The sequence below is a fragment of the Varanus komodoensis genome, unplaced genomic scaffold, assembly GCF_004798865.1.
Source record: "Varanus komodoensis strain SLA01 unplaced genomic scaffold, ASM479886v1 scaffold36, whole genome shotgun sequence".
Lineage (NCBI taxonomy): Eukaryota > Metazoa > Chordata > Lepidosauria > Squamata > Varanidae > Varanus > Varanus komodoensis.
In genome coordinates this window covers 3,330,014-3,356,016 of record NW_025335873.1, presented here as the reverse complement: position 1 = coordinate 3,356,016, position 26,003 = coordinate 3,330,014, and the positions used below count along the sequence as shown (strand labels likewise).

The window sequence follows — 26,003 nt, the reverse complement described above, 5'->3', positions numbered from 1 at the left end:
TGTGCTTCAGAAGCATTTTAATTTATAAACAGCAATCCCCATTGACTTTATTTATACCATAAAAAAGGCAATTTACAAGCAAAGAACAAGAAATCCATCAGAACAAAATAAAGCAGCACTGAAATATTCATGTCACAAAATCTAAAAACAAACAAAAAATCTGAGTACAAGAGTAAAATATCATTTGAATAAATATTCTAAAATATTTCATGCTATAAAATAATCCTTAATGGCAAGTTCGTTGCTTTAACAGCATCCGCTTTAGCTAGCTTCATTTACTTCATATGGTGATGAAGTGTGGAGTTTGTGAGGTTACCGGTTTAATATTGCAAGATATTGACACTGAGGTAAGTCATTCAAAGTGTTCAAATATTGATGAGGAAAACAAAAGCTATGCATAAATGATAGTTTACTTAAAAATACCATTTTTCTGGTAAACCAAAACTAGCTATATCATGCAAGTCTGCCATGATTTTCTCATCTAATCAAAAGAGGTGTAAACAAGACTTTAGCAAAGTCCAAAGATTAACTTCCTGGGATGCCTATGTTTTCCCTTTTTTCCTATCTTCAGGGATTGTTTTCTACATCAGACTTTTCTGACAAGGAACTGCTAGATGTCAAAGCACGTTCAAGAACAGGGGAAGGTAGATCTGGATATTCAGAGAAGTTTGCAATATATAAGGAAGGGTTTCCAAGTCCTGATTATTAAACAAAGACCACTTGAAACAAAGCTGCGACAGCAGGGGGGACGGATCTGAAAGGACCAGGGTTCAGTTCTAGTACTGAAAACAAGTTCCTTGGCTTAGAATATGCTCAGAGGTACACTGGTCCTTGATTTTAAAGCATTATGTCCACCCTACTGATTCATTAATGTGCCCCTATCTGATTAGTGTACCTTGGGCTTCTGGAGAGGAAGACTTTGTAAATGGCTTCCTTGCAAGAGGAAGAACGGTGAGATAGAAGTGCAACGGAATAATAATGGAAACATAGTAAAATAGAAAAAAGTAGATCCCGGAAACCTGAGATCTGCCCATCCCTGTTCCAGGATGGACCAAGTCTGCTGGCCAACTGAGGCCTGTTCACAAAGTCAACAACACGTCAGTAGTTCCCACTGCTGGCTGTGGACTAGTTTGGATCGCCACACCTTCTTGTGGATCCGTCCCACAAATGATTTGAAGGAATTGGGGCGCTCCTTCCAGGCCAGCCCTGAAAACCACGGAGGTGTCCCAACAGTAAGAGCACCAGCCAAGTCCCATGTCTTTGAAAACAGGTCCTTACCCATTCTTTGCTCCACATCTCCGAGTGAGAACAAACGAGAATACCCTCAGACCCAATTCCTGTATAGCACTGTTAGGTAATCTGAATTAACACGTCCACTTTAAGAGTGGCGGCACATTAACAGGGTGCAAAGTTAAATACCTGTATAGGTATTTGGCGAAAAGATGGCAGGACTGCCAAACTCTGAACATTCTGAATGACTTCACTGAACTTTGGGTTCAGTTGCTGAGTATTACTGTTGCTTACAATTCATGAACTAAATAGATTCATATATATATATTTATATAAAGGATTTACACAATTCCCAAATACTTTAAAATATATAAAAATTTAATAAATAACCCTGACCAGTCTAAAAGCACCATTCAAGGGTAAAATTCCCTTAGAAAATAGATTAGGTGTTGCATATTTGAGTCCCTTTTCAGTGGCTTCCACGTGAAACCCTTTCAGATGTCAAAAAAGAAGTCACAGTAAACTAAACAAACATCATTTCAGATAAGATACGTTTTTGTAAAGGTAAAGCTCAGCCGCACCATTCTTTCCCAGCCCTTGTTTTTAAGATTCCTGCCAGTCTTCCTGTATGTTAGCCCACGAGAATTACTTCAAAGAACAACTTAATTTTATCTAGAAATAAAAGAGACCGCATGTAGTCTGGGACCTGTAAGAGACTTCTACAAATTCAATTTAGGTCAGGCGCGCTCGAACTCAGAGATGGGTTATGTGCTACCTTCATGTCAGCCCTTCATGCAGCTTGCACGCTCCCTGCCAAGTGCGCACCGTTGACACCATTTTGGGGTGACAAAAGATCAGATCTCAGCCATGACTAAAGAGACTGACCTAGAGCAAGTCCTCACCTCTTACTTCAACCATGGTTAAGCCGCACCAGCTGACCTGCTTAGCTATGATTCTGAACCAGGTTTTGAAGCTGATTAAGAATAATAGGTAAGTGGAGGATGTGGGTCACCTTAATTGCAATTAACATCAAGTCCAACATCTAACTGGGCTTTAAGGGTGAGGGAGGAAACTGGCTAGATCAGTTCTGTTATGTCTGCAAAAGCCCTAAGTGCGTAAGACACAAAAGTTCTAGTAATTTCTCACACTTTGAAGGGCTAAGATGGTGGCTTCTGCAGTTCTAGAAATCCTCCTTTCAGGTGATCATCCCTGATTTCAGCTTACAGTAAATTCTGCCAAACAGTGAACAGACAGTATCCTTTCTGCTACTAAAACCATTCATACTTGAATACAGAACCAACTGTGAGGCGCTGTTACTTTAAAAACCCCTCACTTATTTACAAAGCTATTTTCTGAATTTATTTACAACTTCAATAGAAATTATATGGAAGATAAATCAGTTAGGGAAAAATTAACAGCTGCTTAAAACCACAAACATTAGCAAAAAAGTATAAATTTTTGTTTTCACAGTTTGTAAATAGGTTAAACATCTAAAGAAAAAAAGGACACCGTCACCTGTCTCTTCACATTGTCTATGTAGCTAACAAGGTAGATTAAGAGACTCAATTATGAACCAGCCTTATAGTTTCACATATTTTAACCCAACGTTTCATAGATCACACGGATTTCCTTATCCGCTGCATTTATTGTAAATGAAATGTATTAACAGTTCTGCCCTACTCTGCAACTGCACAGCAAGTTGGGACCGCGCAGTCGCTTTTGGAATTCACCCAATCGCGTTCAAAACATGCCACGTGCCACGGTGGGCCTAAGATATGACATTTCAAATGGTGACCATGGAACCGCGATGCAACAAGGCACACTTCAGAAGCTGCTGCTGCTGCAGCTGAAGTTTATCACCGGCCGGTCTCTCCCGTCTCAAAGGGCAAAGTCCAAGGGAGACAAGATGGGGGCCCCTGTGCAAGGATTCCCCTCTGGCCATTTTGGGGAACTTGTGGACTGATGTGGGCAACTTGGACAGGAGAACTAGGCAGTCATGGGTAAAGCAGGGAGTGGTTCCTCCACTTAAAGGGCAGGTGCAGCGGCTACCCGAAATAGCAGTTCTCTGACTTCTGCTTGAACATGTACCTCTGGAATCAACTTCTACCAGAACTTTGGCATGCCCCTTCTTTGCCGCTCTTCAGGAAGAAACATAGAAACAGAGCGAGTCAGAAGGGTCCTCCCGGGCCATCTAGTCTGACCCCCGGCTCCAGCCGGCTCCGCTCACGATATGCCCATCATGTGCTGTCAGGGGTACTGCCTTCTATTGGCAAGCTTGCTTTCATTGCTTTTAACTGGCAGTATCTGTTGTGATGAAATTTTGAATAGTTTTTATGGATATTACTGATACCGCTTCATTTTGTATGCTTCCGGAAGAGGGCTCTATCCTAAAAGGTGACCTAGAAATAATTTTAAGCAGTAATGAGCAGTGTAACAATGCAACGACTCAGTGCAGGTAACACAGGACAGGGAGTGGGGGAAGAATGCCTCAAAGAACTATTATCGAGCAATCAATTGATGGAACTATTAAAGAAAATGCCAGTAAATGTTTGTGTCGGGAGCTCTGCATACTCTTCATGACTGCCTGGTCTCCCATGTTGCTTGTCCACAAAACTGCACATCCAAAGGTGAGCAGGGATACTGTTTGCTAACGCCTATGTCACCTGGCCACTAAATGGTCTTGTGTGAACAGGCCTTTAAGCATGTTCAAATCTCATGGAAAGTAATGGAAGATGCACACATCCACTTCTCCAGATTACACCCCTAGCGTTGCCTCTGCATGTCCTATGAAACTCTCTGATCTTTACAGTACTATATTATGGCTTGATAATTCTTAACCCCAGTAGGCAGTGGGAAGGGATAAATAATATATGCACAAGCAAGCAGACATGGAATTTAAAAAAAAAATCTCTTGAATGAGGGTGTTGCCAGACTGATAACTTCGAGGCTGCTAACAGTCCCACCACATGCTTTGAACCTGGAACCTGTACAATCAAAATGAATAATTTTGGATAAGTCACTCTTTGGTAAACTCAAACCAGCTCAAACAAGTTTAAAAGTTTTAAAAAAAGACTACAAGATTTAAAACAACTTTTAAGACTGACGTAGGGGGAAAAGCAGGGAACACAAAGCTAATTGCCCTTCCCTTATTTTCTTAATTCATACTTCGGGGTAATTAATTCCGGGGTAAGCCAATTGGCTTAAAAGGCACCACAGCAAAGGTTCACCATTAAAGGGTGGAATTTAACTCTGCATGTCTGAACGTCTCTTAGAGGGTCTCTGAAACGCAATCAAAACTACACTACTTCAGAAAAAGGTTTAATAAAACAGACATATGTCTTAATATGTATTAAGAGGATAAAAGAATAAAGATGTAACTTCCCCTTGATACACCCTGTACAGGCCAGGACCCAAAGAGGCCGCTGAACGTCCCTGCGCAGGTGGGGCCAGTGTGTCACCCAATTCCACCTGACCCTCCCACACTGCCCCTCGGTGCAATGCATTGCACGTTACTCTGGAGAGTCTCCCAGCCCTCAGAAGCCAATTTCTGGGGGCACGAGGAGGCTATAGAGGGAAGGGAGAGTAGGAAAAGCCCTTGTGAACTTATGACACATGATGCATGGCCCTTTTGATCTGGTCCTAGTTTCTAGCAGAAGAAGCAAGCAAGCAGAAATGTCAGTGTTGCTTTGGGGAGGTGGAGGAAAGAATCTCTTAGGCAGCTTTGGAAGGAAAAGTCTGATTACATACCCAGTTTAACTAAAACCCCATCTATGAAGCAGACTTGATTTACTGTAAGTTGTACTAATGTTAATCCTTATTACTGGCTACCATGACAGTAATGAAAAGTTCATTCTAAGAATACTGCAAAATTCTATTCTCCAGGATGTCTAAAATCATTCAAATCTCAAACAATGTTGCAAACTCTCAAAACCACTGCAAGCCAGCAAGCTTATTTTTGTTTACCAATAATCTGAACAGGAAAGAAGATTGGGGGCGGGTTGGGGGGCGCGCTGCCTGTTGTATAAACTGCCTGCACTTAATAAGATGCTTCCCACTAACTCTGCAAAGGTTTTCACAAGATCCAGTAACCACATCTCAGCTATTCGCAGTATAACCACAGCTGTATTTTCAGTGTTTAAAACCCCAGAATGCAAATCAAATGAAATACAGAAGTAGCCTCAGTAGAATGAGAATTTGGATGGAAGGTTATGATTACCCATAAAGAAGAGTCACACATTTATCATCAGATAATAAAATTCACAGTTGTGAGAAGTTTAGGGAATCATAACAAAAATTAAGCAGAGGCTCAGATTCAAATGTAGACTTACTCGAATACAAATAAATAACCTTGAGGTTAGTAAAACATTCACACGATCTCAACATCCTGATTTGGCAGAGGTGTAAATAGATTCCTATGCAGCATTTGCTATTTTGCTTAATTTTGTGTCTACAGGAATGCAACACACGCACACACACACACACAATTTACTTAGGGGGAACAGTACATTACTATGGGCAAGTGAAGACGAGAGAAAGCTGAGATTGCGAGAACTCCAAATGCACCTGTTCAAGCTCAGCAAACAAGACGGCTCTCTTTGTGCTTTTGCCCATACTCGCGATGGCATCATTTTAACACCAATTGACTCCACTGCTCTGTTCACTCAGCCAGGAAATGCATCAGAAACTGAAGTACAACAGCAGCAAACAGCTTGGGCAAATCTTTCTTTCTTGTGCCGCTAGAGCAGAAACTTTGTGCCTCTAGAGCAAAGGCATTTCCCTAAAGGGTCCCATTCGGCCAAGCTTAACTATATGCTTACAGATAGGTTTAACAAAATCCAAATTCTGATTATACCATAGAATTTTTATACAGTAACGTCTGCCAGCTCACACTTTCGAAGTTTCAGACAAATAGTCTAACCAGAAAGTTAGGTCACTCTGCTATCGTTCAGTTTCACATTTTCTAAGCCATACTGACTTCAGAGAAAAAAGTTAGCACCACATTGATAGATACCATGTTTGAAGGAAAGAAAACAGGGTTCTGAAAAATAAAATATGTAACTATGTTTGTTATTGGCTCTTTTATGAAAAAATACTGAAGAGTCATTGAAATTGCAGAGGCCAAAAAGCCCCTCTAATACAACAGGACATATTGCTCATCATTCCCATATAACATCATTTAAAAAAAGTAAAAATACAAGTGCTTCAGCTTTGCTTGAAAATGATAAATAGTAAGTCACGGTGCACCTGAAATCTTCTCCACAGAAGAGATCCACTAGAATACTGCTCTGAAATACTGTAGATTTGACTACAAGATCCCTTTTAGCTTACTATTAAACCAACTGTATATATTCAGCGTGATTAAGGTAAGATTGATTGACCTGGTATGCTTCTACAGTACGAAATGAAGGTAGATTCTGAGGACAGTAAAAAACATTTAAAACCACAATGCTACTTCTGAGAGTTTGCTAATATAACAATACATTTCTATATAAAAAAGGGTCAGCACCACAGGTTGTCCAGTTTATACTCTAGACAAAACCCCCCAAACAGTCCCCATCATAAGTTAATATGTTTATGGCATTTGGTTTACGTATGTTATGCAGCAAAAGCTATTTCAAAATAAGCTCTGCTCACTTTTGGACACAATTATTTAAACGTGGGAAAAAAAGAGCAAAGTTTCATGGGAAAAAAAATCCAAAAAAAGCCCCTAAAGAGAGGATTAAGAGTTGAAAGCCTTATAGAGCGAGGTTTTTTTTCCCACTTAAGATATTTCTACATTCACCCCCAACCAGAAGAGAAAAAGTGAACATTTTATATATGTTTATATATAATATATATTATATAAAATTCAAAGCTATCAAAATAGTTATTCCAAAAACAAATAAAACCCCACCCACACCCACAACTTAGTATGACACATGGATGGGACCTCTGGAAAGCATTTCTATGCTCCTATATAATTTCTGTTTGGTTAAGGCTGCAATCCTAGCAAGCTACCTGGGAATAAGTCCTACTGAACTCAGGAGGGCTTGTATCCAAGCACATGTGCATAAGATTGGGCTGCACAAAGCACTACAAGAGAGAATACACGATGGTTTATCAGCCAACAATATCCGCCTTATTCTAATATCTTTCACTGTTGAACACCCACTCACCCACCCTACTACGAAGTGCATCGTTTTCTATAACCTGCCCTTTATAAACATTTTCAGGAGTAAAGCTAACCCTTCCCTCCTTCAAAACAAAACAGTAGCCTTCCATCCAGGAACAATGTTCACAAGACTTGCAAAATATTAGGAAAATCACAACACTGTTATAACTGTTGTGAAACTTAATCAAAGGAACAAGAAGGAAATGCATTGAACAATGTGCTTTGTCTGAATTGCACTGGGGAACGTAGTCTTTAATCAGATGTGTGCACATCCATGCTGTAATCCAACATTTCGGAGACTGTGGCATCATCGTCTCTCTGCTCCATATAGGCATCTGTTCTTTCTGGAGATTCAACTCTGCTCCTCGCTTCTGCTATGCCGGGATGGTTCTTCCGCAGGTGCTGGTTCAGGGTGCCTTGGAAAGGAAAACATTTCCCGCAGACCTCGCAGCGGAAAGGTTTGTCGTCTGTGTGGCCACGGATGTGGTATTCAAGCTGGTCCTTGCGCGTGTACTTCTTCCCACAATACTTGCACACAAAGGGGGTTATTCCCATGTGCAATCGCATGTGCCGATCAAGGCTCCCTTTCTGGTTGAAAGACTTCCCACAGTATATGCAGATTAACCTTTCGCTGTAGGCGTACCAGTGGCCCCTTGAATTCCTTTCCCGTGGATTGCTTTCATATCCTGGATGATTCGCTGCAGATTCACCGTCGGCTCCTGGAACCAGGCCTGAAACGTCGCTGTGCAAGTGGCTGGTGGAGATCCGCTTTTGGCGCCCACGGCCTCTGAAAGAGCCGAGCATGGACCTGGAGGAGCTGGAGTTCCTCAGGCTTCCAAAGGTTTCGGATCCACTCGCGGAATGGGATGCGCCATGAGAATACGAGTAGGCATTCTGCAGTACCGAGCTGTAGGAGCCAACGTTGACGGCGACCACTTGCTCTCCATCAACCATTTCTGTGTGGTAACCATCATCGCCGAGCGAGGAGCTATCTGAGCAACTCGGCCGGTCAGATTTCTCCATTTTGACTTTCACCTCGGCAGCCTGGCTCTCTCGGACCCCCGAATCGCCTTGGTCGTGGTCGCCTTCAATCTGAACCTCATATTCCGAAACGCTCCCGCTGCTTCCGCGGTCTGAATGCCCTTCCTCCTGCAGACGGTTTCGCAGAGCCTTGGTTGGAGTTGTTTCCATTCTCAGGTCGCTGCCTGAAGCAGACTGCCGCACCTGAGAGCAATAGGGAGGAGAGATCTCAACTGGATTCGCAAAGTAACTGCCATCTTTAACCCCGTTGTGGTTTTCTGGCACTTCTTCAGCCCCAACGGTGACCGAGTCCACTTCCCCGACACTGATCTTTGAATGGATACTTTCAAGTATCTGTGTGCACTTATCGATGACACACTGCATCTGTAGAAAACTAGCTGCGGTTAAAAAACTGACAACATCCTTCAGCTGCAAAGACATCCTTCCAGTGTAACAAAAAGAGAGCAACTGTTCGAAGACGCTGGGGTTTTTAATGACTGATATGGACAGGCCGCTCATGGTGCTTAATGCTGAATGGTCGCGGAAATACGGAGAACTGGCAGCGAGAACGGCTTTGTGAGCCCTGAAAGGCTGACCCTGAATGTGCACAATGATGTCGCAGAGCTTCCCCTGCAGGCGAAGCTCGTTTAGCTGACTGAGCACAGTGCTGCTGTACTCCGGAACGTCAAACTGGATGAAACTGCCGCTGTCCATGTCTTCTGGTGCAAAGAGTTACCTGCAAAAGGCACAAAGGGAGTGTTTATGGACCAGAACGGAAAAGGTTGCTTTGCAGCTGGCATTCACCACAACGAACTCCTTGCTATTTCAAACTTAACACTGCATATGATCTGCAAGTCAATGAGAAGACCGTGGGCAGCAAGCAGACATTTTACTGGCTGGGAGTCCTTTGCTTTTGTATACATCTGACAGGATGGCTCAGGCGTGTTAAGACGCTCCCATCTCAATAACTTAGGAATTAGGGCATTAAAAAGCACGCTGGAAACACGGCGAGGGCAGAGCTGAGCATGCAAGGGCGGGGGGAACACGAAAGCAGCACCGCACTGCTGATGCAAAGTCGGATGTCATGCAAAGCAGGCAGGAGGCTACAGATGCTCTTGCAACGCACCCCGGTTCCTTCCTTTGGTGGCCCTGAGGCAGGATTGCTCAATCGCTCCTTGAGTAACTTCCTTCCATGCAAAACGCACTGCACACTAAGAAACGGCCACCAAAGAGAGCGGCCATTTACTTACTGCCATGGTATCTATTTCCTGAGGTGAGGGCAGATGTTTCATCCAAGTGTTTACATGCCCTCATTTAAGCAGGTACGATTTGGGGAGTCTTGTCAAGCTGGTGCAGAGCTTGTGAGGGGGAAAAGGGACACTTTTCTTCTTTGCCCACCCTAATGCTTTGCTGTGCCAACAGATTCAGGACTAGTTGCGGAATGTGAGCCAGAGCCAGGGAACCACCACAGCTCAATATAAAGCACCTGCTTGATATGTAAAAGGTCCTCGCTTTAATTCCAAGAGGGCGGGAAAAATCTCGCATGAGATCTATCGCTGACGCGTGTCAATATAGGACTCATCAAATAACTCAGTGAAAGGCAGATTCCTATTCCCAATATTGGGATTTTATTTAAACCTCATAGCATCCCCCTTGCTCTTAACTGCTTTTCCAGGACAGTATAAAATGCTTGCAGTCTAATCTTCCCCGTTTTCTTCCTCCCACTTCTCTCAGAGGATCGCCTCCATATTCCGTAGGCCCCAGAAGCCACTGAACACAGCTCCTTGTTGGCCCCCTTTTTTGAAATTTACAGCTCCTGCCTGGCTAGGGAAGCCCCTGCACCTTCTGCTAAAGTATGCCGAAATCCCTGACCTTATTTTTGCTGCCAGAGGGGTAGCCAGAGGATCAGTTGAATGTGGCGTGAAGGGAAGTGGAATGATTTACCTACAGTGACAGCAGATGTTCTGAATCACTTGTGAGAAAGTCCCTAACATGACCGAGCCGTAGCCACTTAACCATCCCTGTGTTCTTGGAGTCAGAGGCAGGCAGAAGGCACAACAGCTCTCCCTTGTGCTGTGCAGCAGGCACAGCAAAGTGGGCGAGGGTGTGGTTGTGACCTGTAAGAATACCATCCCTTTGACCAGGTACTCTGTCAAGGAGCTGAAATACACTGAGTGTGTGGACTTGAAGGCGAGGCTCAGAGACAGCCTGGGGAATCTTCTGGTATACAGAACACCTCGTTGCCTAGCAGAATCTCTGACTGAACTCACAGAACTGGTCTTGGATTCTCGCACATCATTAATCCTGGGCAGGGTGGATTTGATTTAAATCACGATTTGTATCATTAGTCAGTAAGACTAGATTTCAATCATGGTTTTCTACATAATTAGCATGCCTGCCTGCCTGCCTGACTTGTAGGTAGAGGAACGTCATTAAAATATTTGGAAAGTGGGATCTCTTTTATGCCCTGCTGCCATTATTGGCTTCCTCCCCCAAGGAAAGAATAATATGATACACAAAAAGACCCAAGGACTGGCAGAGTATTCTGCTCAAAAGGTTTTGCTTTCATTTTACTGCTTGCCCTTCCCTCGTCACACTTAGCTTCTTGTGCAGATCTATTCCACTATTCACTGAATGTTTTGAAACTTAGTACTTAAGACGTAAGGGGTTGATTCTGCATACTTAGATTTGCAAAGGAACAATGGGATTAAAGTCCTTTTCTCAACTCTGTATTTTCATTTTATAACATTTTGCCTGTAAACAAGAGCCATGTGATCTCTGCAAACACAAATTCAGAGTTTTGAGAACCGTAAAACCAAGCATCTGTGATAAAATCTTCTAGGTGGAAAAACTGCCCAGTAATCTTACAGAAACTTCTGGAACTGCATGAGGTTGTGAATGGATTAATGGGAATTTATTTACCAAAAACTTTAAACATTGCACGAATATACAACCTCATGCTACATAATTAAAAACTAATCCTTATTTCATGATGAATAACCTTTGAACTATAATGTATCCTAAATAAACTATCTTTAGATAGATTTCCCTCAAAATCATTTTATTTCTTTAAAAAGTCAATTTAAATTTTAAAAATCCTTTTTCTATTTTAAAAATCATTGGATTTCATCCACACTGATCCTGGGGGATTTCAATGTTGCTTTTGAGGCCAGTTTGTCTGGTGCTGCCCATGAAGTCCTGTTGACCATGGCAGCCATGGGGCTGGTCCCAGTTGGTTTCTGGACCCACACACAGTGCTGGGCACATCCTTGATGCTCCACACAGCTGGTTTTGAAGAATGAGCTTTCCGTGCTCTCAGTTTCGGCTTGGTCATAGACCATTATGGTCTAAGACCATAGCCCATCTTTTGTGCCCTTGTTGAAATGATGGACCTATTAGAATGGCCCACCCCCAAAGTCACAGGGATCCAAGTTTCCCAGTCAGTCCTAGGGGGCTCTTGGGACAGTTCTGCCAGTGATCCTGCCGTGTCCCTAGTCATGGAATCAGGACTTGACCAGGGCCTTAGACATGACTGCCTCTGACTGTCCTCTCAATCTGGCTTCTAAAGGAGCTCCCTGGTATACAGAAGGGCTCCGATGTATGAAGAGAGGATGGATGACGACTTGAGCGCCAATGGCAGAAATCTAGACTTATCTCTGACAACACACTTTGCAGAGAGTACTTTGCTCCTACGGGCGGCAATAAGAGCAGCAAAGAAGGGTTTCTTCTCTACTCATATTGCAAATTCACATCCGGCAGAGCTGTTTGGGGTGGTGCCCCCATGCCCCCTAACCTACCTTTAGCACTATCGGTTGCTCACCGCAGATAACATTTCTTGGGTAAGAGCCACGTCTGATGAGATCATGGACAAGGAGATCAACACAGAGGTGCCCAACAGCCCTGCGAATGGGGATATCCTGGATCAATTTCGATTTGGAAGTCCTGAGGATGCTGGCAGGCCACTGGAGGCGATTTCTGCAATGCGCTCTACCTAGGGCTACCCCTGCGCCTGAAACTGCAACTGGTACCAAATATGGCAGCTAGGCTGGTCTCATGGAAAGACCACATTTCACCTGTTTTAAAGCCTGCACTGGCCGTTTGTAAGTGGGACCAAGTCTACTGCATTACATACTATGCTGGGCTGGTTGTAAGTCTTTCTCTCAAACTGAGCAGGGGTAGGACGGGCCAGTGGCCGGTTAGTAGATGGCCTGGAAACCAAGCACCCGGACTTGTGCTAGCATAGATCGCCTGACCCGGTTCCTGCAAATGTTTTATTTATTTATTTAGAGTATTTGTATGCCGTCCCATCGCATAGCCTCGGGTCGGCTTACACAAAATAAAACAAAACATAATACACATAAAATCCAGATCCACCCTGGCTGCAGATTAAAACCTATAAGCTGATATTACAAGTTATTAAAATATTGTTGAAATAAAAAGGTCTCAGCCTGGCGCTGAAAAACAAATAACGATGGCGCCAGGCGGACCTCTCTAAGGAGGGCATTCCATAGGCTGGGCGCCACCCCAGAGAAAGCCCTCCTCCGGTACTCACCCTCCTAATGTCTTTCATGGAGGGTTCCTGGAGAAGGGCCTCAGCTGCCGATCTCAGGGGGCGGGAAGGCAAATACAGCAACTTTCAACAGATCCAGCCAACATGGCCAATGGTCAGGAAGGCCAGGAATTCTAGTCCAAAACATCTAGAGGGCATCAGGTTGGGGAGGGCTGTACCAATCTGACAAGCTTTCAGAGATCTCCCACGGTAGCTCCCCTCTGTCACTGGCCTACAACCCCCATCATGACTACCCACAGGCTATGCTGGCGGGCTGGTGATGGGAATTGAACTTTAAACAGCTGGGAAACCAAGCTTAGAAAGCACTGCAAAAAATGGGACAAGAATGTAAAAAAATGAGAAAATTGGTTTAGAAAAAAGGTAAGTGATATGAATTTCAAATACATTGTTATATGAAGAGTCAGTTTCCAGTAAGAAAAAATATGAAGTATATATTAATAAGCATGCGTGTTATCTTTTCTGGCAAAATAAACTACATTTTTAAAATTCCTGTTTCACTAGTCCTTTGGGACGGGAAGTCAGAAAAGGGTTTTAAATTCCACTGCAGAAAAATTAGAATTACAGCAAATGTCAAATAGAAAATTATAGAAGTGTGAAGCCCACTTCCAGTCAAATCTATTAACTAAATCCCAGAAGTCCTTGCCTCTGCATTTTTGCATATAAGGAGGTACAGGGATAGCTTTGTAAGTCTGCTTTACTGCTAATAAACAGCTTTCCTTACTAATGGAAAAATTAAATTGCCTGTGTACAAGTTTAGTCTCCTCTGGAAAGAACAAAGCGGTCCAATTTTTCTTCCTCCAGTACAACTGCTTTCTTTTTGCAATTTACATTTCAAATGCTTTGGACTTTTTTAAGAACAGAGCTTTACGTGGCCAGGCCTACCCTGCACATAGAAGTTAATGACAGATAGACAGAGAGCACTCCAGAAGGCAAGATCCAGATTCATACGATGACTGCATGTGCACCTTCTTCCATATTAACTATTGTCCTCACTCAGAGCGCTTTGGTGCCAGAGCCATCTGGTTGCCTAGGAGTGAAAAGCATGTGCACACAATCCCCAAAGGTATACGGTAGTTTCGCAGCAGATGCATTAAAGCTAGAATTATTTGCATTAGTTATAGCAGCAAATGTGCTGAACCATTCTACTGAAATGGCTGTTCAAAATATCCAAATCCCCCATTTCAGCCTTGAGAATGCATGTTGTGTCATCAGAGGGGGGTGTGCAAATCTGCTTGGTTTTATGAATATGTTCAGTGGGAAAGGTTTTGTTCGATAAATTTACGTTCTTTTTGCATATGATGTGATGCAAACAGTGTTGTGGATAAGTGAGGGCCGTTACGGCAGGAGAAACATATGAAAGCACCACCCGTGCAGGAAAATAGGATTTTATTTGCTGAAATTTGGCACCTTCACCAGACAGCACAGAGCTATATATTAATAAAAGCAGGGCCAAGCACAGAGAATTCTGGCATCTGTGTAACTGCACAGCTCTTCTTCCTCACAACGCAGCAGGCATTCCCTATGAAACATGTCTCAAGCGTCAGATCTGTTCATCCCATACAAAGAAACATGGAAACAGAGTGAGTCGGAAGGGGTCTCCCAGGCTATCTAGTCTGACCCCCGGCTCCGCTCATGACATGCCTACCATGACACCTACTCAGTGGCCCAAGATGGCTGTAACACCTTGCCTCTAAACCAACCCTCAGTATCAAGAGAGCCAGGAACCTGCATTTTAACATGAAATAGCTTCGAGCAATTTTGCACGGAGTTTCAGCAATGCTGGCGAAGCTCTGTGGACAATAGCAAGCGCTTGATTAAGCTAAGGGATAAGCAGACATTTGATATACAGGGCGAGCTCTTACAAGAGCTGCCAGCATCACAAACATTCAGGAATGTTGCGAATTGTATTCCAAAACACACGGAGGGCTCCTCGTTGGAAAAGGCTGACTTCACGCACTGGAATTACAGTCTTGCTTAAGCCCACAATGTTATTGGATCGGTTCAAGATCCACGCAGCACTTTTGCAAGAATCCCAGGCACCAGGAGGTAGTAGATGGATTCAGAGCCTTCCTTGTCCTGACTCTGATTGGCCTAACAATACCCCCAATGTGTACCCTTTGTGTAAAACAATATGAATGCATGAAGCTAATGCAGAACATGTGCAGAAATAGCTAACTCCCCTGCTCCCCAGCAGACTGAACAAATCAAGTGTAAATTCATCCACAGCAACTTGATACTACGGGTCTAAGGGAGTCTGGGGACAGGGAGGGGGGAATACTTCCATGACACTTGTCTAAATATTTAACACTTATTTTTAAACATCCAAGAGACATTCTTCACCTGCATCAGATACCCAAAGCCTGGAGATACTTATCTAAGATGCTGCTTAAAAATCCCTTCTACTGGTCATTAAGTGCAACAATTCCAGCTCCACCAAAGTCCTCATGAAAAGACAATGGGGTTGGTCATACAACATGACAGCCAACTGAAACATCACAGTTATCCTAATTCTTGTGCATTTCCAGGACCTAAGAGAAGTAGTACTGTAAAGAGGACAGATAGCACATTAAAGACAAAGAGTATAATAGAACATGACTAAATGTGGCAACTCAGAAACTGATTAAATGTTGACTATAAAACTATATAAATATTAGCTGTTACATCCTTGATGCAATTTTAAAATAGATGGCCTCTTCCTCAGAGGACTAGCAGCTTAGCTTTGTTACACAACACTGCAGTGACTGCTAGAACATTCTGCCATTTAAAAATGAGAGCTATCCGGAAGCAGGTCAACTTTTGTTCTACAATCGGTATTGTACTCTCGATTTACCAACAGATCAGAAATAGCCAACTGCATTTGCAAAAAATGGATTTTAGGGGGAACTAACAGGAAGCTTATTTCTAAATATGACCACAACAAAAAATAATTTCCTGGTCTATCTTAAACCATGAAAGATTAAGGACTTACTCCCTAGCAGTGTTCTGTAGTATTATAGAAATTACATAAGCTTGGTTCAAGTAGCAGAAACTGCACATAAGTCGGTTTTCAGCCAAACAGAAATCTCTCTTGAGGGCAGAACGACTTATGGGCTCTTAGCCTTCTAATACAGATAATTAGAAGATAAAGTAATTAGTTCATTTCACTTCCTAATTTATTTGAAAGAGAATAAAAAGATGCAGGCTTCTCCCAACTGTTCATGGTTTAAAGAGAGAGAAATAAATAGTTCATTTTAAAAAACCTGATACTTTTTTAACTCTTAAAAACATGCCTGTGGAAGCAGTCATTGGGGTGACTACACTATTGAAAAGGAAGGAAGATGCAGCCAAGGGTTTCACTGCAAAGTAGGCCTGCTTTGTTGTTAGTTGCGAAGTCGTGTCCGACCCATCATGACCCCATGGACAACATTCCTCCAGGCCTTCCCGTCCTCCACCATCCCCCGGAGTCCAGCTAAGCTCACACCGACTGCTTCAGTGACTCCATCCAGCCACCTCATCCTCTGCCGTCCCCTTCTTCTTTTGCCATCAATTGTTCCCAGCATTAGGCTCTTCTCCAGGGAGTCCTTCCTTCTCATTAGGTGGCCAAAGTATGTTTCATCTTCAGGATCTGGCCTTCTCAAGAGCAGTCAGGGTTGATCTCCTCTCGGACTGACCGGTTTGATCGCCTTGCGGTCCAAGGGACTCGCAGGGGTCTCCGCCAGCTCCACAATCCAAAGGCCTCAATCCTTCGTCACTCAGCCTTCCTTAGGGTAGTTCATTCCACTTGCCCTTCTCCACCTAGTCGGGAAGCATTCTGTGGGCATGGAAGCCCTCTCTAATGGAGGTTGTTTTATAGAAAACATGGCTTTGCTGCGTATCTGGGATAGAGTATCTATCAGATCCAAAGATCGTCGCATGCAACATAGCGGGCTGCTTTGCACAACACGGTGGCTAAATGAAACCATGAGCTGCAGGTTATGCATTTTCCACTTTGAATATGCTGTCCCTGGTCAGGTGAGATGGGGCTGCAGAGCATCATGCACACCTGAGCATTATTTTAGGGTTAAACAGCCTTTGCATAACCCTGCTATGCACTGAAGGTTATGCTAGGATTATTCAACCCTGAAATATTTATTTATTTAGACAGCTTATATGCCGCCCCCATCGCATAAGCATTGGGGCAGCTTACAATCATTAAAATCCCACATATAAATACAAAAAAATTCATAGAATAAATGAAATATATAAAATAGTGGAAACAGCCTGGTTTAAAATCAACAAATGAACCTTAACAATTAAAATAACATTTAAATAAAAAAGTCTTGGCCTGGCGCAGAAAAACAAATAACGACGGCGCCAGGCGGACCTCTCTGGGGAGCGCATTCCATAGATTGGGCGCCACCTCAGAGAAAGTGGAGAAATAACCCATGATGGCTAGGTTTGCATGACACACTGCAGCCCCTGATCGGGGGTGGGTGGGTGGGTTACATATTCAAAATGAAGCCAGATATTCCATGCTGGGTTAGATACTCCATCATATTTCTGCGATGCCTGATCAATCAGGCCATAATTGCATTAGCTCGTGGCTTGAGAGAGCAGACAAAAATGCACATCTGGCTTTGTGCAAGGCTCCCACTAGAGGATATGTGAGGCGCACACTGCCTAACCAGTACACTGTTCTCAATCTGTCAAGGAAACTCCCACCCATCTCCCTGGCTGAAACAGAGCAGGCGGCTACATTAATAATATTACAACATACTCTCACTTCGCAAGACTTACTCCAGATCCTTTGACTCAAATTAACCATTTGAATGTGCTGAACTACCACCACAGGTCACTCTTCCCTTTTGTAAGGAAAGCTGGGAGACAAGAAGAATATTGCTTCAAATCTAACTCACCCTTCGAATCAAACTGAACTACTGCTTAAAGTGATGAGGCTTCTTATCTGGTTACAGGCAGCCACAAGTGGCTTCTTTACGTAAAGAACAAAATGTGAATATTATAGTTCTGTTTCTTGCTGTATACTTTTTATTCTATGATTGACTGACTCTATAATACTGACTTATACAGAGTTATGTCTCTCCTAGTCATGCCACCCAAAATACTTTTAAATGAAGATGCCCGGAGTTGACCATTCAAACTTTTAAATCAGGAGTATATAACCTGCTGGCCTCTAGCTGTTTTGGACTGTAATTACTATAAGCCCCAGACAGTATGGCCGATGGTAAGAGATAATGGGAACTGTAGTCAAAAAAATCTGGAGGGCACCAGGTTATCTGTTCCAAAGTACATGTTCTATGGGTGAGCTATGAATATTTACATAAAAGTTCAAGTGCTAGCGCTTTCCAGTTTCTCACTTAAACTGCAGCAGCCTTTACTTCCTGAAAATTCATTCTAGCATCTAGAAGAGCTCAGTGGAAGAGTGGCAAAAGACCTTCCTCTCCACACAGATTACGCTCCTGCATGCTAAGAGCTCTGTGCAAAAAGAACTAGAACTCCAAGTTCCACTAATTGGAGCTAGGTGCAAAACATAACCAGCAGCAGGAGAGGAGGAGGGAGGGGCATATTCTTAGAATTAAGAAGAGGGTACCTCTAAGCATATGCTAATCCCGGAAATTTGTTTTCACTACCAGAACTAAGCTCACAGCCCTGTCATGCAGGGTGAGATCATAAACAAATAGTAAATAGGCACCTGTCTCATCATTTCTGCCAAAAACAAATAACCTCCAGATGAGTAAAGCAAAGGGATGCTTGGCTAATTTGCAACTAATCTTTCCTCCCCTCCTCCCCACTTTTAGGCTATCATAAATACTTAGCATAAATGACTAACCAAGATAGGACAGCAAATGACCTTTTTATAGAATTACTTGCATAAACTCTGCCATGAATGGAAAGGATATATACAGAATAGGAAGAATGAAATCTACCAATGCCAAGGGGTGACCAGTTTTAAAAGCATTTTGTTTCTTCGCTGCAGAAAAAAAAAAATCAAACAGAATCAACTGCACAGTTCTACCTGCTCCCCCCACCCCATGTGATGCACCAATTCTGTGGTGGATCATGATGGTCTGCATCTGAGAAAAGTGAGCTATAAATATTTGGCTAACAGAAAATACTGTAAACCATATACTCAAAAAGCAAGCACTGGAAACTTTTGGTTTCCATAAAAGTGAGGAATGTAGTCTTAAAGGCACTTCATGAAAACAACCAAGAGACTTATACTCAAAGATGTGCTATTTATAACAGGATTTTTTAAATTCAACATCCTTCCCACTTTACCAACTAAAATTATACTAAGTACACAAAATGAAATTATAGGGTATATGTTTTAGCAGGAGTAGAACAAGATGCAGGTATGGATTCAGCATAAGCAAGATCTCAGTAGGTACATCCAAGGTCAGTAGCGATGGGAGAACAATTAATTGCACTGTTACCAGCTACCTTCCAGACTCATTTGCTCATGGCTCTGTCCAGGGATTTACTCCAACGTGTCTGCAACAACCCATATTTCTACATTAACAGGGAGAAAGTTATATATACATATAAATAAAACTAAGTAGGCATAGCTGTGCATTTAACTTGCAGAAACTCTAAAGCAACAGGACACCGTTCTTTGAGCAGTTACTCACAGAAAAAAGCACAACTGTGCACTAGCTATGTGCCAGCAAGGGGAGCAAAGTGAGCCCTTTCAGTCTTGTGCAGGATTCGGTTCTTCCATGAGGCTACAGAGCATGATACCCACTGGGCTTTGCCTTCCTCCACCAAGTTAGAATGCTTACTCCTTATGGAATATGAAGCTACCTTATACCAAACCAGGTCACTGTGCAAACCATGCAAAATGCTGCTACCTAAGATCCTTTAACTGGAACTGAATATGTGAGCAAGCTATCTGCTTTACCACTGAACGATGGTGATGCTCTCCATTTGGGGAAAAGAGGGATCCTCATGAAATGAAAATCGCCCCAGTATCACCATCCCTTTCTAATATGCATACAGCACCAGCTGCTTGCATCGAATAAGAGTCTCCTTAACACAGCACTGAATACTTTGAGGTCACATACCTCTCCCCTGCTTCACAACTGGAGGTGGAGAGAGACATAAATCACACACCCCAGACCCCAAGGACCTTACCATAATGTTGTACCATACTAAAGCCCAACTCATTTAGATTCTCCTGGAAGTACAAGGTGAGAATTGTGACTGAAGCAGCTCACTCCACAGGCAGGCTTTAATTAGGTAAGATACAGAACTGACTGTTTTGAAATAAAAGATCTGATATTAAATTCTGGTAGGTATATGATGAAAATAAGAGTGCGAAGAGAAGCCATGGGCACTTGTTCTGCATCAGTGAGTAACGACAGGCAATCTACTCCTCCGGATTTGCAATATCCGCAATAGCTTCCAGGTTAGGAGAAAGAAATCCCTGGTCTTGAGTCCCTTTTAAATCAACTGCATAGTGCCAACTGCTGTCATGCCTTCTCAAAACCCACTCTGCCTTAAGCTTCCCCAAGGGGGCAAGTCTTATAATGTTGCAACTGTAAAGTCTGCCTCATTTTACCCTCACTTCACTCCTCTCCGCCAGTTTTTTCCAGTTCCTAAATGTATCCTGCAAGATCTTGGGGAAGAGGCCCCCATTACAGCAGGGGGCTTATCAAGCCCCACAAATATATCCTGAAGGTGCTGCTTACATCACTCATTAATTTCTGTATCACCTAATAGCCAAGAGTTTCCATCAAACTATTCCATCTACTGCCTCTCCCTTAAGGAAGCCCAAAGCAACTGTAACTACCATTTCCCCCACTTCGGGTCCCATGAAGATTGGTCGGTCTAGCCCAGCATTCTGCGCACACAGCAGCTAACCTGCCCACAGCATCCCAGACGCAGAACATGAGTGCAGCAGGCCTCTCCTACCCAAGTTCCTCAGCAACTGGGCAGAGAACTATTGCTTCACCGTGACCTCCCATCACCCTGACTGCTGCTCTGGGGACGGTGCAAGCGGCAGCCCTTCACTACCGAAGGACCAACCTTCAGGAGAGGCTACCAAGCAAACAACACCCTGTTCGGGCAGCCCATAAAGTGCCGCGGCTGGACTGTCAGGCTAAGAGGGAAGAGAGGACCCGCCCCCGCCCCCGCCCACACGCGGGTCAAATTCCCCCTCAGCCACGAAATCCACCGGGAGCTCCGCAACCCCCACGCCGGAGGCTGCCCTGCTCTGCAGGGCTCCGCGCGCATGCACACGCAACCGCACACACGCAGCCAGCCCGGGCATGCGGGGCAACTTCGAGGCGCTCACGGGAAAGCAGGGACGGCGGCAGGGACGCGGGGAGAGGCGCTCCCGCGAGGCACGAGCCCGGCTGCTCCCCAGGCGCTTGCCCGAGACGAGACGTCGCGGCGGGCGAGAGACGGCGCGGAGGCGCGCCGCGCTGTGCTGCTGGAGGGGGCGCCGCCGCCGCAGACGCCCCTCGCCCGGCGCGGCCACGGGAGCCCCCAGCCCGCTCCTCCCCCGGACCTCTCGGCCGGCGCCCGCCCCTCCCTCGCCTCGCCTTACCCGAGGGGGCGTCGGGGTCCGCTCACATGGCGGGTCCGCCGGAGGGAGCTCGGCCCGGGCCCGAGTGCCACCGTCCCCCCGGCCGACGCCGCCGCCGCTGCTTCCCCCCACCCCCTCAGCCAGCAGCGCCCGGAAGTGGCTCCTTCGCCCTCGGGAAGCGCACTTCCGCTACCGGAGCAGCCCTGCCACTCGGGCGGGGCGGTGGAGGAGGGGCGGGGCGAAGGCGCCGAGGCCACGCCCACTCGCTCGCCCCGGCTTCGCCGAGCGGGAAGGCGCATGCGCCGTGCCCGCGGCCGCTCCAGGCGGCGGCTTCTTTTCTCGGGTGTATTTTGCTTTATTTTCCGGTGCTGCGCGGAGAAGGACGGTCTTTTCCAGACACTCATGATAATAAATACTGCAGTAAAATATTTAGCAAGGGCAGGTAAGGATAGTGATTTAAAAATAGATTAACTCCCTCGCAGCAGATGGGGTTACAGGCAATTTCCAGGGCGAGTTTTTGCAAACATGGCGCCAAGTTCCAACAGAAGCTCTACGTAGAGTAGACCTATTGAAATGCCTGAATTTCAATTCGCCATGACTAGCTCAATGTGCAAAGCTATGCATATTTAGGGGGAAAAAACTTCGACTCCCAGCATGGCTTTGCAGACCCTTTCCCCCCACACAATTGTGCCTTTCGTTAATTAATGTCTGTGCTACCCAACAATGCTGGCTGGGCTTTTCTCACCTGAAGACCAATCCTTGTCAGTGGGGCCACTCCACATGGGCCTTGCAATGGATTTGGATCAGGGAACCTCTCGGATGGACCGTGGGAATGCTGCGGACGTATTATAGCTGGACTGTAGCAAACCTTTTGACAGAGCGCTGCATGATATCCTGGCTAGCTAGAAGTGGGCTAGAGGGACCACTGAGGTGGACCCCCAGTTGGCTACAGGATCTGACTCAAAAGAGTGCTCATCAATGACTGGGGAGAGGTAACAAGGGGGGGGTGTACTAGAGGGTTCAATTGGGGCCCAGTGTTCTTCAACATTTCTATTAATGACAGCCTCCAGGGCTGTCAACAAAGAGGAAGGTCAAGATCTCTTCTTGCTGATGCCAGAGCGTAGGACACGGAATAATCCATTCAAGCTGTGACAACTGGGGGACTGATCCAGTAGGCATTATTTTCTTGGACTTCCAAAAGGCTTTTGGCTGAGTACTTCGTCAAGAAATCCTGAGCAGCCATAGCAGTCATGGAATACCCTGAGGGATTTATATTGCAACCGTGTTTTTCAACTTTCTGATAAATGATCTCAAATTAGGAGCAAGCGGCGAAATGGCCAAGCTTGCCAATGATGCCGAATTATTTAGGTAGTTAAAAGGGGATTGTGAGGCGCTCTAGAATAACTGGGAGAATGGGCATCAAAATGGCAGTGCAGGTCCATGCAAGCCGCAGGGGGGCTGGCAGGGAGTTCAAGAATGGTGTTTTTATAATAAGAAAGATGGGATGTTACGGCAAGCCGTTTCAGCCCTAGCTCGCTCATACTGGCCCAGGTGTCAACACCAGCCAGGCCTCTTGCTTACGGGGCCCAAACTGTACCCATGCACTGGTAACAGAGACGTGGGTGACCAGCATGAAAGCTGTCCTTGTGTTCCTGGGGGGCACCGCTTGTGCAAACGAACACCACCACCTCCTCAGTCAACCCGCACAGCTGACACACGCATCAGCATTTCCACCTTTAAAAAACACAACACAGCATGTAGAACTAAAGCAACACAAGGGTGTGGCCATTGAATGGGTCTGATACCTACCGTGTGTGTATACTCACCTGTTGTATATGCATTGGGACCTGGGACAGATGATCTATGAGCCAGAAGCTACACCAATGAAGAGGATAAAGAGAACTGTGAAGAGGTAGATGCTAATACGGGGAGCATCTTAAATCATTCATCCAGGGCTGCAGAGAAGACCACCCTTTTCTTCTCTTGTAGGGAAGGACCTGTCATCTGGATAATGTCCACTCTGCTCAGCTTTGCTTATTTAAAACATTCCACAGACAAGATGCAGCACCATCAGCAATATTTCTGCATCCCCACCATGCTCCTTGTCAGAGCTTTTAATATTTTCTTGGGGTGTAACTCTATTCAGCATGTGTTGTGAATGTAAGACTTCTAATCTGTTTCTGTCTTCTCCTTTGAAAAAATAGGCTAATTGAAATGGTTTCCACTTTTGAGGTCCAAAGTTTATGAACTGATTCAGCTGAGCATCAGATTCTTATAATCATAAACTCTTCGTGACTCTTTGGTTTCTCTGGGGATATGGGGGTTATTAAGATCATGACTCATTCTGGCTTGGTGTGTACTTAAAAATAAGCAGTTTTGTGGGGGTTTACATTGTGAGCCTCTGTAATGCGGATTCTTTATTATCTTTTGGAACAGGCTGGGAAATAAAAATATTCTGTTTTCCGATTAGAACTGGCATGTAGGGTGAAAATACAATTTACCCTGGTCCAGAAATTCCTCTGCTTTTAGAAACTGTGAACTGGATACAAATAATTTTCACAACTCTCTCGTTCTTAACTATATTATTATTATGCGGTGTGAAGCAAAGATTTGACACTGCTCAAAATTCATCCTGTAATAGAGTTATAACAAGAAGAGAAGTAACATTTCTAAACATATCACATGCCATCAACTGAGACCAAATTAACTAGGGAGTAGTAGGACTTCTTGTTTCTGCCTAAACTTATATTGGACGGCACCCTAAAGTAGAACTTCTGTGTTATCATCCTTGGTGCTTTCTTCTGCGTAGACATGTATAGAATTGCATTGTTGGGAGCACTCCAGCTAGATGGGTTGAACTGCATCCCCCATCTGCCCCAGCCAACACCTGGACAGGGGTGTTGGGAATTGTAGTACAACCCACCTGGAGGGTGTCAGATTGCAGAAGGCTATTTTTCTTCCATTTGTATTCGTATTCTCCAAGCAAAGGTCAGCATTTTGTGATAATTCAGCAGCTTCACTTCCTCGTTGGGGTATCCCCTGCCCCCTGCAACCTTTAGGTCTTTTTCCTGGGGTCTTTTGTAGTTCTGCCAACTTTGGCATTTCCCTCATTTCCGCTGCTGTCTCCATCTTGGGACATTTGCCCTTTCGGCTACATAGAGAACCTGGATCATTATTTATTTGGTTGATTGTGCCTAATCGTTCTACCAAAGTGTAGCAGAGGCACATTTAAACGTGGCTAACACAAGGAGACCCTAAGTTAAAATGCAATACGGATGTAATAATTACCGAGTTTAAAAAATTTAAAGGCACACCCAACCCAACATATCCTTTTACAGGCCAAAGGCCTTCTTGCATGAAGTGAAGCTCATCTGTTTGCAGAAGGACAACAGAAAGGGAGCAAAACTTCCCTTGCTTGGGAGAGAGTTTGAAGCCACCAAAAAGCCCCTTCTTAGGTTGCCATGAGATGGCGCTCCAAAGACAGTGGTCTCCAAAGAAGAGTCCCTCCAGAGGATCTTAAGAGTGGGTAAGACTTTCAAAGAAGGCAGTCTTTCAGGCACCCTGGGCCCAAGCCCTATAGGGCTTTATGGGCTTCAGGGGCTGAAGCACTTACAGCTCTGCCAGGATCGAGAGCGGTGGCCCATGAAAGTGCTGCAGCAATGGGGCTGTATGCTCCGATCAACAGTCTGGCTGCCTCTTCTGAGCGGTTTTCCTAAGCGAGCTCACACGGATCGTGTTTCAGTAGTCGAGATGGGATGTAACTACAGCATCTGTGACCACGGGCCAACGAGGCGGCCTCAGCAGGGACGCTGAAGTCACCCAGCACAGGGTGCAGTGGGCGAGAGCACCTTTGCTAGCTCAGGGAGGGTGCTGAGCAGCATGGGCTCAGCACTTTTCAGTGTGTCTGAAATGCCCATCTTCAGATACACGCACTTGAGAAGAGAAGGCTGCCGGATGAAGCGTTGCACTACAACGGCTGCCTCCCAAATCCTGTCTCAAGTTTTCCCCCCCCCCCCCCGCCCCCGGCATTTGGTTGCATCCACACCTAGAACAGGACGATGGGACAAAGCACAACATTCCACCATGTAGGAGAGGCACGCAAGCCTCTGGACTCTGAGCATTCCACGAGTAGACGAGATCAGGATTGTGCCCTACAAGTGCCGAGTCGCATACTTTACACAGCAATCCAACGTTAGTGTATTGGATACAGCAAACCGCACACACAAGACCCAGTATTTGCTGCTAATATTTCCCACCCCTGGAGAAACTTGAAAAAGTGACAATAGTGAGGAAGTTCTTATGCCTGAATATTCTTTGCCCGGGTTCAAGCGAAATGACCCGATTGAAGATGAAGTGTGCCTACTCTGTTTGCAAAGCAAACATTCCCCCAACAGCTGCATGGAGGGCAAGCATTTGGAGACGGGATATTTTCTTTGCGTGTTTTGAAAATAAACCTCTGAATTTAGATATTCTGGGGAAGAAGGGAGATTAAATTCCATCTGTTGTGATTACAGGGTTAAGTTACTTCT

The 26,003-nt window shown here is 44.7% G+C and overlaps 1 protein-coding gene across 1 annotated transcript; it reads right to left on the bottom strand.

Annotated features, from left to right (window-relative positions):
- ZBTB34 (zinc finger and BTB domain containing 34) lies at positions 1 to 21,560 on the bottom strand. Its single transcript, XM_044439970.1, has 2 exons — positions 21,496 to 21,560; positions 1 to 9,137 (listed from the first exon to the last, which is right to left on the bottom strand). The coding sequence occupies exon 2, from the start codon at positions 9,113 to 9,115 to the stop codon at positions 7,634 to 7,636; it is 1,482 nt and encodes a 493-aa protein (XP_044295905.1). The 5' UTR covers positions 9,116 to 9,137; positions 21,496 to 21,560; the 3' UTR covers positions 1 to 7,633.
- Positions 21,561 to 26,003: the final 4,443 nt, after the last annotated feature.

Excerpts from the sequence above, each read along its gene's own strand:
- ZBTB34 (XM_044439970.1), bottom strand. The coding sequence starts at position 9,115 with ATGGACAGCGGCAGTTTCATCCAGTTTGACGTTCCGGAGTACAGCAGC.